At 34.7% G+C, this 15,247-nt stretch overlaps 2 protein-coding genes and 1 long non-coding RNA gene across 3 annotated transcripts in view; 1 reads left to right on the top strand and 2 right to left on the bottom strand.

Annotated features, from left to right (window-relative positions):
- Nucleotides 1-5,217, bottom strand: part of LOC127837241 (uncharacterized) — a 5,543-nt gene extending 326 nt beyond the window's left edge. The window contains exons 1-6 of the long non-coding RNA XR_008029191.1: nucleotides 4,996-5,217; nucleotides 3,270-3,494; nucleotides 2,373-2,621; nucleotides 1,692-1,895; nucleotides 1,076-1,303; nucleotides 1-356 (exon numbers count right to left, since the gene is read on the bottom strand). The exon at nucleotides 1-356 is cut by the window's left edge and continues 326 nt beyond it. This is a non-coding gene — a long non-coding RNA (uncharacterized LOC127837241). The remainder of the gene's footprint in view (nucleotides 357-1,075; nucleotides 1,304-1,691; nucleotides 1,896-2,372; nucleotides 2,622-3,269; nucleotides 3,495-4,995) is intronic.
- Nucleotides 1-15,247, top strand: part of LOC127837237 (complement receptor type 2-like) — a 346,639-nt gene that overhangs the window by 142,933 nt on the left and 188,459 nt on the right. The window lies entirely within an intron of this gene.
- The window catches only part of LOC127837234 (uncharacterized), a 39,664-nt gene continuing 37,589 nt past the window's right edge, over nucleotides 13,173-15,247 (bottom strand). Inside the window, exon 11 of the mRNA XM_052364156.1 lies at nucleotides 13,173-14,141. Coding sequence (XP_052220116.1) covers nucleotides 13,911-14,141 — 231 coding nt within the window. The 3' untranslated portion in view covers nucleotides 13,173-13,910. The remainder of the gene's footprint in view (nucleotides 14,142-15,247) is intronic.

The raw sequence follows: 15,247 nt of genomic DNA, 5'->3' as shown, positions 1-15,247 counted from the left end.
TATTTGATTGAGTAGACATTTAGTCCCACTCTAAAATGCTAAATTAATGTACTTGTTTAACCTTGAATGAAGCAAACATTTCAGATAATGAGGCTTGAGACTTTGATCTAGAATTGTGTAGACGTTAGTCAGTTATTTCCGGTTTCCATCAATGGCGATATCGTCGTACGGTAGTAAGCCACTTTACAGACATGGTAGGAAACCATGGAGCCAACTTCCGTCGGCACAATAGTTCATCAGGGTATTTCCGTCCGCGCAAGTCTGTGTTACACTGACACCATCCATCACGAGTTCCGGAACCGGAAGTTGTGTATTTGCATCATTGAGATTCACAGACGCCGGCCTGGCGCAATACTCTGTAACAGACGATAATGAGATTAATAAAATGAATTTAAAACACCTTTAAAGCTTCAAACCTGCGATAGAATATAGTTTACAGAAAGCATTATCAGCTATTCAGTTTACAGTGTATCAGATTTCGATATATTACGCTGGGATGAAACAACAGGCGGATCAAAATCCGAGTGACTGCAACATAGATGGACTCATTTAAAAGAAATATGAAAATAGCAACCAGAAAAATATATATCGTGAATTTTGTCTATATTGTTGTCCTTCAGAAGTATAATGTTCTAAATAGGAGCATAGTGTTCTTAATATGCAAACATGTGGTTCTAGAATGGTTTTATGGTATGCAGAGTTATTCAGTTTAAGCTAAACATTAGAAAAAGCATTCCTAAGATCTTTAAACATTACTGTCAATTTGAATGTTTAAAAGATGAGACAATAGTGGGGTAATCATTTCCCTCCAATAAACGTCCAAGAAATACAATAAATTTATGGCATTTCGTGAATATATCGTTCAAAAGCTCGAACTCATTTTTTCATATACAAATATCTTCAATATTTGTAATTCAGTACTGCCATATTATTGTAATGACATTCACGTTCATACATACCCCCAGCACTGCAAAGTGTACGCTTTCCATATTCAGTATTGAAGTAAATATTCTTCTAACAATATGAATTACACACATTTATATTTATGATACCATTGATTAAATGGTTTACATACTTTTGCAGATCGGTTCCCTTGGCAACCATCGGCCTTCGTGACACCATGCTCTTTCAACTCCGAGTGTTGGGTATGCGTCGTCACCGCAATTAATCTTCACCGCCGCACCATGGGGGAGTCTAGAGTTCAATGCCCGACCGACGGGCTGTGCATAACCGGACCCGGTTCCGGTTGAATATCGACCCGATTGATATTGTGTGAAATTGGCACTCAACTGTGGGCAGCGCACTGGTAGATTAATTAAAAAATAAAAAAGTTTTACCTTATAATCATTTAACCTATCAATATAGAACAATGTTCATTCATGACAGTGACGGCAATAATTTTGGTTAACTATTTAAAATATAATAGCGGCTATATGTTATTATAATAATCATAGTTATTTGTTATCTGTACTGTAGGGAAACTGGAACATACAATCGGATGTTACGAAATGTTATGTCATGCTTATTATTGTTTGTATCGACAGAATGTATCTGATCATGGTTACCTCTGAAACTTAGTTGAACTACAAACTGTAAGAAATAGTGAGAATGAACACAGTTTGTTGTTCTGTCTCATTCCTGGATTTCAGAAACAAGATTACACAATTATTGCATTGAGGATGTTCACTTACGTATGTCGCACTGCGGTATCGGCTCGCTCCAAACTCCTCTCAAGCATCTGACACTGACACTTTTCGGTGAAATTACTTTAAAGCCTATGTCACATATGATTTAATAGAAACCGGAAGTGAGGTTCTTCACGAGCTTGCCGTGTGGGATGTCTGGTTCTATACACAATGGTATCGTCCTGACGGTAGTTATCGGGATGCGAACATCTGATTAATGTAATAATTACAATAGTGACTCTATAAAATAAATAAACGAATGAGTAGTTCCACGCAAATGCTGCATTTGAGATGATGTGGAAAACAATACATCTTACAACGTCATGTTTGTTTTGTGAATACATTTAATCATTTATAAAATATGTTTTGTCCTTAATACAGTTATATCGTGCATTCGATTTAAAACATACAACAAAAAACTCATCAAATTAAATTACAAACTATATTGTATGTAAAAAAACATTTTCTTTAACAAGTTATTTGAAAAAAGTAAATCGACTGATTTGCCATTCATTAGTGCTTATTAATATTACAGAAACATTAAAATATTACTATTCAAATATTCGTATTATGAATGAACGATAGAAACGCTGGTTCTTTCGATCACTTAATGAATTTCCTTTTTCTTGTTGACAGTAAACTTGATTTATGCATTAAACACTTTGATCTATATTGTGATCAACATACTTTTTTGAGTAGTTATTTCTGTATTCTCTTTTTTCACTGACGTTATCGTTGTCCTATCGACGCAAATGACGTCGGCTGACATCCATTCGCCGTCAACGCACTTGGCGTACGACTTGGTTCCACGCTTATCGAAGCCTGTGTTACATTTGTAATGTACAACAGTCTGGTCGGGAAAGGTTATGTGGGGCGTGATTCTTTCGGACGCTCTGGCATTCTCAACCCTAGGGGGCGCTCCGCACCGCGCATATTCTAAAATTGAGCCGTGCTCTGTGAAAACGGGGCTTAATGCACGTGCGTTAAGTGTCGTCAACACACGCTCCTCATGGACGACACTTTCTGCTTTTATTGTATTTTTCGCCTCTAGGTAGTCTTTTCTTAGCGAAAATCCACTTAAGGCGGAAAGTGTCGTCCCTATAAGAATGTGCGGACTGCTCAGTCTAATCTGGGACGGCACCTTACGCACATGCATTAAACCCCGTTTCCCCAGAGTTAAAATAAATTATTAATGGTTTTAATGTTTCAGTCATCACATATATTTACTAACAACTCGGTTATAATTTAGTGCTACAGATGATATTCTGTGAATAATCTCTTATATCATAAAAACTACAGATATGCATTGTATTGCTTGTTAAGTGGATATTGTGGATATGCTGAATGTCATCAAACTGTTTTATTTCGAGATCGATTTTTACCATCTAAAATATACAGATCTAAAATGAAAACACAAGTGATGATTCAAATAATGCTTTGCACTGCACATTGTCCAACATATATATATATATATATATATATATATATATATATATATATATATATATATATATATATATATATATATATATATATATATATATATATATATATATATATATATATATATATATATATATATACCTTGGCAAACCGGAAGTGCTGGTCTCCAATCTCCGGCGCTGCACAAATGATTGCTGACGTTTAAAACAGCATCTCCTTGACGGTCCTTGTTACATACCACCCGGATCAACGTGCCGACAATAAGCCGCTCTCCGGCGTTGTAGAAGGTCTTTCCGGAAGCAGTCCGCCCGTAATACGGCCGGTAAGAAGCCCTGCTAAACTGCGAACCCGATGGGATCACACAGTCTGAGGAAACATAATAAATTAAGCCTCGCTCTACGAAGACGGTGTTTAATGCATGTGCGGTAAATGAAGTCTCAGATTAGCATGTGCAGTCCGCACAGACTATTACGGGACGACAGTTGCGGCCTTAAGAGGACTTTCTATATGAAAAGACTTCATTAAAACGAAACAATGCCATAACAACGGACAATGTCGTCCCTGATTAGCTTGTTCTGTCTGAACAAACTTATCCGAGACGCACATGCATTAAACCCCGTTTTCCCAGAGCAACACACATATATACGCAAAATAACAATTCGGCATAGTGAATGCAATGAACAAATTTTCGCTGAAAATGGAACAGGCAAACGAGAAGCAACATAAAATTCACTTATAAAAACGTCAAAATCCAAGATTTTCGTTATTGATTGGCTTCCAGTGACTGGTCAATACTTACATGCGCGCAATCAAATAATGTTAATAAACCTAAGTGACACAAGCGATAATGTTCCGAAACGTCGCGCTGCACCTATTTCTTGCCACCGTTTTAAAACAATCAAAAGTAGCATCATCCCTTTACGAACCGCTGATTTTGATAAGAAATATAATTTACTTATAAAACAAACGATAATCGAGTCATCAGTACACGTAATGATATTAAACGGCACAAAATAAAGTGGAAGACAATTTAAAGAAAAAAAAACGTACACAAATCCTGCGTTCATATGTAAATAGAATATGTAAGTATTCCAGACAGAGATTCGTGTAAATCACCAGCAGAAAGACAACGCTATGAGAACCATGATCAAACGTTTGCTAAGTTACTGTAAACACAGCCCATGCCTTGACCATTTGTTTCTAACACGTTAGCGGTCACAAAAAATTCACCACGTTCACTTTGATGTTATCATAATATTATATCGATATACTTGCAGTACCTAGTTTTGACATAGTACCAGATAAAACTACATGCTAACATACCGTTCTTTTTTTCAAGAGTCCTTAATGTTAAGCGCGTGTTTAGCGATTCGGTTCAAGATCTGAGAAGATTGAATAATATACATGCCGTATTTAAAATTGGCAAGCGGTTGCGGAATATGAAAACATTCGCTAAACCTTGACAATAAATAAAACATATTCACTGTGTATACGATGTTCTTTCAAGCAAGATTGAGGTAGCACAACAAGTTACCATTGATATAAAATCATGTCGATTTCTTGCAACCATCGGGTATACAGTTGTATCTCGTGATTCATTTAAGCCTCGCTATGGGAGAACCGGGCTTAATAAGCGTAATGTGCAGTCCCAGATTAGCCTATGATGTCCAAACAGGCTTGTCAGGGACGACACGTTCCCTTACATGGACATTTTCGTTCACTGAAATTGTCTCTTTCGTTTAAAGAAAAATCCGGTTTAGACGGAAAGTGACTTCCCATATAGGAATGTGCGGATAAGCCAAACGTACTATCGTTACGTCTGGTTTTTCAGAGCTCGGCTTCTTTTTTAAGTACATAATGTTCTTACCTTGCGCTAAAATCTCCGAAGCACAGGCTAGAGCGATTATCATCTGTCCCCACATGTTGTTAAAATGTTTGATTTAAATGACTGACAAAGTTGCGCACATGATTTTATACCGACCGAATGAATCATTCCAAAGTGATTGTCGTTCAGTGAAGTGTTACGTGATCTTGAACATAAGTATGCGTTTAATCTTGATGTAGAAGACTCGAACTAAATATGGACATGGATTACATTTAACGCACATGCATTAAGCCTAGTTGTCCCAGATGAAACTCATTTTCACTTTGATCATCAATGAACACTTGACATGCTCTTGTGTAAGTGTAATAGCGACTTGTGTCATCCTAATTGCACTGAATATCTGTTATTAAAAGTGATTCAGATATAAATGCACAATTGAACTATGGTTCATAGATACCATTACTCATAGTGAGTCCTGCATGTGTCGAGACGCCACTTCTATACGTTGGTTAAATAAGATTCGCATTGATAAATTATTGTCGGAACATAAGTTAGTGTATTCACGTGTATCAATGCGCGAATTTCAATTACATATAAGAAAAGTATGCAATAGTTTCGTGGCCCTGTGATACTTACTCATCAATATGATCCTGAAATAACGACATCTGACAAATGCCAAGAATAATATAAACATTGCTGAAATCAATAAATGATCGAGAATACACTCGAGGGACAATTCGAACTTTTGCTAAATCACAATTACATTATTATTTGTTGTTTTTCCGTTCGATGTTGACTAGAAACTGGCCAGTTGACCTTGACAATAGAAGGGACCTGAATGGCAAAGAACCATATTTTCCCATCTTTAAAAATGTGGTCATAATCACATGTATACTTCAAGCGAAAATAATAAATAATAATATATATTTAGTTCATGAATGAAACTATATTTTGATTCGCAATGAAAGCAAAACTGTATATGGTCATCACGCAAAACAAGTTTTATGACAAACATATGTTCACACGAAACACTGAGGGTGTGAGAATTATAAGTTTTGAACGAGAATTAGTAAATAAAAACTTTCCTTGTGAAATGGGCCTCATGAAACAGCCCTCACACGAGTCAGTAACCTTTGTTAAGGGAGTTTAAGTGATCTACTTAATTTCAACTTCATATTCTAACACGGCACGTGACTTGTTTTCTATAGACAAAGAAGGAAATCAAGTGTGGGTTAATCTGCAATAACTTATGGGCGGAGCTTTATGTTTCGAAAATAGTTCCGAATAAATAAAGAAAAAAAAATGCAGTAAAATACACGTGCTTAAACCCGCTCTAAAGGAAATGTAATAATTGTAGCATGTATATAAGAGTAATGAAACAACTAATTGTATATTTGGTGATTATTGGCATAACCACGCCTACAAAGAATGCTATTTGTTAGGAAACGTAATTCAAAAAACATTTATAGCATGTCAGCTTTTCAGTAGCATCAATAAACGTGACGTCATTAAGTTTCTACGATTGTTGTTTACAATGAAAGTGACGTCATATGCAAAATATTTGTAAATGAAAACGACGTCATATGTTTGTACAATTCAATGACGTCACTAAATAGTGAACTTTGTACTAAAATGGGCGGAGTATGGAAAAATATAGTTCACGTCCTAAAACTTGAACCTAATCAATTAGAATCGTGTTAGAATCGAAATAATATTTTTCTATGATGGTTTGTTGTCGAATAACCCACAGTAAGTTGTATAGATGCGTGTTATCAAATCACTCGTGCTTCGCACTCGTGATTTAATTCCTACGCATCTTTACTCCTTACTGTGGGTAAGTAATATCTTCATCTTTAATGTGATGACGTCATTCTAAATTCAAATGACTCGAAGTAGTTGAATGACTGCGTTCTTGAGTACAATCATGCACGATGGTACTTCATAAGTAGCAAAAGAAACAATTTATATACGTCATTCGAGAAAATGTTTATGAGTAATGACTGCACTGTCATGCTGTCCTAAAATACGGTTTGCTTCCAGTAAAAGTCATCAGTTTACATGAATCAAATTGTGCGTTGAATCTGTGACTTTTTGTGTGCTTGTGTTCGGAATCTGAGATACATGCTATACACGATATACAGTGTGCTACGAATCTGAGATACATGCTATACACGATATACATTGTGCTACGAATCTAAGATACATGCTATACACGATATACATTGTGCTACGAATCTGAGATACATGCTATACACGATATACATTGTGCTATGAATCTGAGATACATGCTATACACGATATACATTGTGCTATGAATCTGAGATACATGCTATACACGATATACATTGTGCTACGAATCTGAGATACATGCTATACACGATATACATTGTGCTATGAATCTAAGATACATGCTATACACGATATACATTGTGCTACAAATCTGAGATACATGCTATACACGATATACATTGTGCTACGAATCTGAGATACATGCTATACACGATATACATTGTGCTACGAATCTGAGATACATGCTATACACGATATACATTGTGCTATGAATCTAAGATACATGCTATACACGATATACATTGTGCTATGAATCTGAGATGCATGGTATACACGATATACATTGTGCTATGAATCTGAGATACATGCTATACACGATATACATTGTGCTACGAATCTGAGATACATGCTATACACGATATACATTGTGCTACGAATCTAAGAACTGTATTATGTATAAGTCTATGTATTATGTATAAGTGATGTGCTGATGTTCCAAATCTGAGATACATGCTATACACGATATACATTGTGCTATGAATCTAAGATACATGCTATACACGATATACATTGTGCTACGAATCTGAGATACATGCTATACACGATATACATTGTGCTACGAATCTAAGACCTGTATTATGTATAAGTCTATGTATTATGTATAAGTGATGTGCCGATGTTCCAAATCTGAGATACATGCTATACACGATATACATTGTGCTACAAATCTAAGCCCTATATTCTGCATGATTTACAGTGTACTACACAGTGTTACGTAGTTTGTAGAGAACACAATAACATAAACGCCCTTTTCAGTTTTCTTTGCCTTTATTTTTGGCTTATTTAGTTTTAAAGGGACCGTCAGCTAGATTGACGAAAAAAGACAAGTTCTAAAATACCGTATTTCTTTACATTATATGGTATATTACATTACTTGAAAAAAGTTTTAAGTTTTCATATTTTCAGTATATTTGGTAATAAAATTTTGCGATATGAAATCGAAAGTACATCGCAAAAATAGGTTACATAACGATTTACACACAATATAAATAACTCAAGAAGATTGATCATTTATAAATAAAATATATACAATTCACTACGCATGCACATTTGGCATTTCTGGGTTTACTACGCGACGATGATGAATAATCTACTTGCGTTATTTATAGTTAACTGGTAGTTTCCTGGTACACATACCCAGAAAAGTTTTATTACCGAATATACTGAAAATATGAAAACTTAACAACTTATTTGAAGTAATGTAATATACCAGTCGTAATATTTTAATCAATATAAACTAATAATTGTAAAAATATACGGTATTTTAAAACTTTCATTTTTTTTCGTCAATCTGATTGACGGTCCCTCTTACACAACGTTTTCAAATATTCGTGAAATACAAGATAAAAGCCAGCCCTTTCGGACTCGCGACACAAAAAGTTGTGTCTCCGCAATGCCCAGTTGTGAGCGTGAGACTCCCCAGTTACTTCAGTCGAAAATACAGATACAAACAACGAAACAGTCGATTGTATCGTGCGCAAATTATGATGGGCCGTGTGCAAAGTCACGTGTCTAACAACTGAAACGTAAATATGCAACGGACACATAACGAATATATACGGCATTGACCGATTTTTTGACAAACAAGGTAACAAGGACTCGTGTCCGGTACTTATTTGACGTTTGATACCCGAGGCAATGAAATGTTGATCTAGACGTGACTGCCGTTTAAAGATTGTTTGAAATTCGGATTATTTCGTTGATACAAATTTCGATTATTATATTAATTCAATAATGCCCCAAACGTTACAGAAACCGAGCCCTATATTTTGCATGATATACAGTGTGCTTCGAATCCGGGTCCTAAATTCTGTATGATATACATTGTGCTACGAATCCGAGCCCTATATTCTGTATGGTATACATTGTACTACGAATTTAAGTCCTATAATCTGTATGATATACATTGTGTTACGAATATCAGCCCTATTTTCTGTATGATATACATTGTGCTACGAATTTAAGTCCTATATTCTGCATGATATACATTTTGCTACGAATTTAGTCCTACTTTCTGCATGATATACATTGTACTACGAATTTAAGCCCTATATTCTGCATGATATACATTGTGCTACGAATATTAGTCCTATATTCTGTATGATATACATTGTGCTACGAATATCAGTCCTATATTCTGCATGATATGCATTGTGCTACGAATCTTAGCCTTATATTTTGCATGATATACATTTTGCTACAAATCTTTGCCCTATATTACATGATTTACATTGTACTGCGAATCTAAGTCCTATATGCTACATGATAAACATTGTACTACGAATCCGAGCCCTATATTTTGTCAGATATACATAAATGAAGGAATCTGGCAACTGACATTCGAAATTTAAAGTGTATATCGATAAACAAATATTTTTCTGGGTTTAACATGGATTTTAGGTGTTTAGGTGTTCATCTTGATGAATTTCCTAGAGTTTCAAGCTAGTTCTGTGTTTTGCAATCAATACATCTTTGTTTAAATGACATTAAGAATACTTCCAAATTTCCTATCTCTTGACTTATCCAAACAAAACCAAATGTATAACGGTACAACATGTTTTACAGATGTCACCCAATAAGTTTTTCCGATTTCGTCGTGCCGCTTTAATATAATATAACAATTTCTAGGATATCGATCGTCTGTCATACTTATGAATTTACACATATATTTAACGCATTTTACACGATATTCTATACAAAGCGGTAATCTACCACATTCTCCTAGTACAATGCTATAATTCACATAGTTATTTACACCAAGAAAATATTTACAATACTCGATTTGTATTTTTTCAATAATGTCTCAGAATTATATTCCATACATCTCGGAACCATATATAAGTATATGTTTGACCATTTAATCAAACCATTAAAAAAATTCCGTATATGAAAAATATTCAAAGTTTCTTTGGTAGGATTTAATAGCAAAAATAGATTTTCGGGCCTGAGGTGCCCGAAAGTTTTTCTTTCGCTTTTCTTCATGATAGTTTAGGCGTAGGGAAGACCAAAATATCTATATACAGATGTGACATTTACCGAATTATTTTTATAGACCAAATGTTCGTATGGTGTTAGCGGACCTGCGTTTCTAAATACAATTATTTCATCTTTTGTCGATTAATTGTCATACCGGAATGTTAACACAATTCCGATATTGAGTTCTATTGTGATTGTAGCTCGATCGCAGTATCAGCGCAGCTCGCAAGGTCATCGGCAAAAAGAATGCAAATTATGTCCTAAATGTCTTTGGTGATAAAATCCCCCTATGAGTTTTAGATTTTAGAAAGGTAGCAGTGCCCCAGATAAGTTGCGTATAATGCAAAGAAATACAATATCATGCGTATTGAAAATGCAACCTATTTGACTTTTACGCAAATTCGTCAAATCTGATGCGTACGATACAAAATCTTCGATAAAAAATGCTTTGCTCATTTTAGGTATTTTCTCTTTGGAATTATTATCGTAACGCGGTGACGCTTACATTCAGCAAGCTCAGCAAACAGTCATAGTTATTCAAACACTATGTGGACTGGATCTCATAGTTAAATTAAGCGTCTGACCAAATTATTTACGACGACAAACATGCGTTTTCAATCTGACTTAATTCGTCGCTCATTGTGAATGTATTTGTAAAGCGTCTGTACTTTTAGTTTCTATTACGATGCGAAATAAAACTTGCTAAGAGAGGTCGAAAGACATCCGAGATTGTTGCGCCAAAATATCAGCCGATCACAAACTTTTTCGAATCAAGAAAGCAAGAGCAAATAAGTGCCGAATCATTTGTGTTATTGATTTTGTTAGAAACTGTGTATACAGCAGTTGAGTTGACATCCAAAAAACATGATGGAAAGTCTGTGACTGAACAAACCTGTCAAAAGTATAAAAAGGTATGTCCTTGGTTAGAAATTGTCGACATTTTTATAAGTTTATATCATGGACAGTTTCAAGGATTAAAAATATTACGAAACATAAGTTTATTAAAATTTATGATGATAGTTTACAGTTCTATTGAATCAATACAAGTGTGCAGCGTCAACAGAAGTAAAGCAATTATTTTAAGGTATGCATTTTTTATTACTCATTTCACTCTATTTGAAGAATGGAATCACCCTATTTTTCAAAATCGATGGGTGAAAACCCTATTTCCCAAATAATTATCTGGGGCACTGAGGTAGACGACTCGTTTATGTACAAATTACAAATTATTGTGCTGGTTACGTCCCCTTGCCTAGTGTGTAGCAGTATTATTATATATGACAAGTCAGTGTTGTTATGTACGACATGTCAGTGTTGTTATGTCAGTGTTCTAATGTATGCCAAGTCAGTGCTGTAATGTATGACAAGTAAGTGCTGTTATTTATGACACGTCAGTGCTGTTATGTATGACACGTCAGTGTTGTTATATATGACAAGTAAGTGTTGTTTTGTATGACAAGTCAGTGTTGTTATGAATGACCAGTCAGTGTTGTTATAAATGACAAATCAGTGTGTTATGTATGACAAGTCAGTGTTGTTATGTATAACAAGTCACTATTGACATGTATGTCAAGCCAATGTTGTTATGTGTGACAAGTCGGTGTTACTATCCTTGACAAATCAGTGATGTTATGTATGAATAGTCTGCCTTTATGAAATGTCCGATAATTTTAACTCACGGATAACAATTATTGTTTAAAAAAATGGCAGCTTTGTTCGCGTGCATCTCAATAATAACGATGTATTTTCAACGGGTTCTCTGCAAAGACAGAAACATATTTGCCGTTCAAACAGTTATCTTAACGATTTCAATTAACCTTACCCTACACTTTTAGGTTTTTGATACCTCGTCCTAATGACTGCCATGATAACACTAACTATGTATTACCTAATGCCGCAAACACCATGCGAATGTTACAGCTTTACCATACTGTCCGTAAAACGACGCCTGTGCAGAATTATAAATCCTGTTGTACACAATACAAAAATAATGAGTTATTTCCGTCTATAATCTAAAATGTTGATGTTCCGTTCCTTTGTTATACATTGAATAGTTTGAGTGACTAATATTAAAGATTCTTGTTGGTCGCATCACAATGCTAGAACAAGTAGAACTTTGCATGCTGACATGTACGTTAGGATGTTTAAAAATGTTCAGATGAGCGTGTAGATCTGAGGTTAAAAATACTTGTAGTGCATTTAAAGTTTCAATGAAGAAACGTTCCTCAAAATTAGCCCCAATATGCATTATAAGTATCCAGCTATAACTGAGTTGAAATAAAACTGTTGAGGTAAAATCAAGATTTAAACGCGTTCAAATGTTAACACAAAGCTATTTAATGAAAGTATCAACGATTGACGTGTATATGTTTTAAACACGTTCGAATATTTCATGATTTCCCACAAAACTAATTAACCTTTAAATCTTAACATATTTTAAAAATCCCCCCTCTCCCATTTTAGTTATAGTTTACAGACTTATTGTCTATTGTTTATTGCACATGTTAAAAGCATACATTAATATGCATTAAATGGAAAAAAATATATTATCATTTATTTAATAATTTTTAAAGGACTTTGATTGGTACAGTGTCCATAACTCCTTCTGTAGTATTTTGGAGTGATTGCTATTTGCTTATTTGTTACGCATAACATAATTACATACATTGTTTTTTAAGTATTCTAAACGGGTCAACTTGGTTGGCACCCACAGATGTGTAGCGTTTTCCAAAATCTAGCAAATGACGGTTTAAGCCTGTATACTATTTTTCATGGTTACCTATAAAAGTTTCATTACGATTGATCGGAAACATGTACGCACACAAAACAAACGAACACGACAACTAATTTATTTATTATAAACTTAACAGTTTAATTTACACTGTTATGGAATGTTAAGTTTGTACATAGGTCTAAATATTGATAATCAGTATGTATAGTAAGCATATTGCTAATTATAATCAATTAATTTCAGTGTAAACCATGCCAAGAAACAATATAATTATGAAACAGCATGCTGTTTCACTAATACGTTATTTAACATTACGCCATTATTTGATTGTAATAGAGTTTGCTGTTTTCTAGCAACTATATATATTTGTTTATCCATACCATCAGTGATGTATCGTGATTAAGTCGCTAATTAATATACCTAAAGCTATTTGAGGCAAATGAGAGCTATTCAAGGCACCTTAGTAATAGACATTTACTCATCGTTATCAATTCGTCTAGAAAAAAAACACTTCCGAACGGCAAATCGGCAGTCTCTTAACATTTAAACTTTTTTCCAGATGACAGGGAATTCCTTCGACTCTTTTATACTAAATCTGTCCAAGGGATACCACTCGACTTTTGTAGTGAGAACAATCAGGAGCTAAGTCTGCAAAATGCATTTAAATGTGAAAATGAGTATAAACACATCTGTAATAACATTCTTCAACAGTTTTCATGCTTGTTATCGATGCACGTCACTTTGTTAACCAAAACAAAAAAAAAATCAAAATTATTATCAGTCATACATGCAGTCAACTTGATACAATGTTGTGGAGGTCAACATTTTGGGGTCTGGAAAGTAACACGTAATACATATTTATTTCATTATGTCCTAAGAATTGTTATTCCAGTGCATAATTTCATTTCGCTAAAAGTATCCTGTATCTATCCAAAGAATGATCCTCCTTGGTCAAATCTAGGAAATTGCTTCTGCTCCCTTTCTGTGAGTTATAGGTACTTTTGGTTAATTTTACACTTTCCACCATTTCGGACTTTCCGCTTCCGGTCGCAGCAGACGAATCACTACGGCTACCACGTGAGCGTCTACGTATAACAATTTTGTTTCCTGGTTTCGGTGGGGGTTCTAATTCCTGAAATCGTTGGAAGAAAGAGTAAGACAATTATGTTTTATTGTTTTCTTTTTAAAATGTCAATATTGTTCTATTATAAAATATTGGGGGGGGGGGGTTATATTTATTTTTGTATGCATGTTGAATGCATAAATGCAATTTGCTTTTATTTGCTTTTTTCCTGGCTTTCAGAGAGGAGCCTGTAGATTTGACCTTATCCTTCGATTCTTGTCCATCCGTTGTAAAATTCTAGCGTATAACTTCTATCAATTCAAAGAGTTTCACGACCCATTTTAAGAATTTATTCTTTGTGAGAATGTGAACATGGGCTGCTCTATATGTGATGCATTTTTTGTTTTAAACTAAAGCGCGGAGATGTCGTTTTTGTTAGCAAAGTTTGGTATTTTTGGAATTGTAAGGCGCACTCGAAAAATAAATGTATGACGAATTTTAATCTATGTATGGTTTTGGTGCATGTTTTTCCGGCATCAGGGAAGTGATGGCCTTTATTTCTTTTATTGAAACTGAAATTTTGGACTTGTTTGACTGTTCGAAAAGTGTAACCGGTAGAGGTAGACGTTATCTGAGGAAAACGCAGTTATGACCCTTTTGTTAAGAAAACATTGCCATGTTGTAAATGGGACCTGTGTTACTAAATCTTGTGTTGAGAACTGATCATTTTAATGATGTGATCTACTGTACATTGATGTATAAATGGCATATACATAGTTCCTTGTGACAACCAACGCTTCGTATATTTATATAGTTGCATTCTTTATTAACCAGTTTCTAAAGATACTTCTCATTCCTTTCTCTGTGTCTAATTTTTGTTTGTTTGGAGGGTTCCAAGTAAAAGATCGGATCAACAAACAATGTGTTATAGACGGTATTTAAGACAGAAAGACAAATACGCCCCGCTCTGTGACATCTGGGCTTAATGTTCGTGCGTTCAAGGTCGTCCAGGATTACCTTTTGCAGTCCGCACAGACATATCAGACACGACACTTTCCGCCGTTATTGTATTTTCGTGTAAATGAAGTCACTTTTTAGCGAAAAACGCACATGCATTAAACCCCGTTTTTCCATATTGAGTCTTTAACTCATTTATGTCTAGCGTCTATAAAAAG

Source organism: Dreissena polymorpha, chromosome 7, assembly GCF_020536995.1.
Source record: "Dreissena polymorpha isolate Duluth1 chromosome 7, UMN_Dpol_1.0, whole genome shotgun sequence".
Classification (NCBI taxonomy): Eukaryota; Metazoa; Mollusca; class Bivalvia; order Myida; family Dreissenidae; genus Dreissena; species Dreissena polymorpha.
The sequence above is the reverse complement of the archived record's forward strand: the minus strand, read 5'-3'. Positions and strand labels throughout refer to the sequence as shown.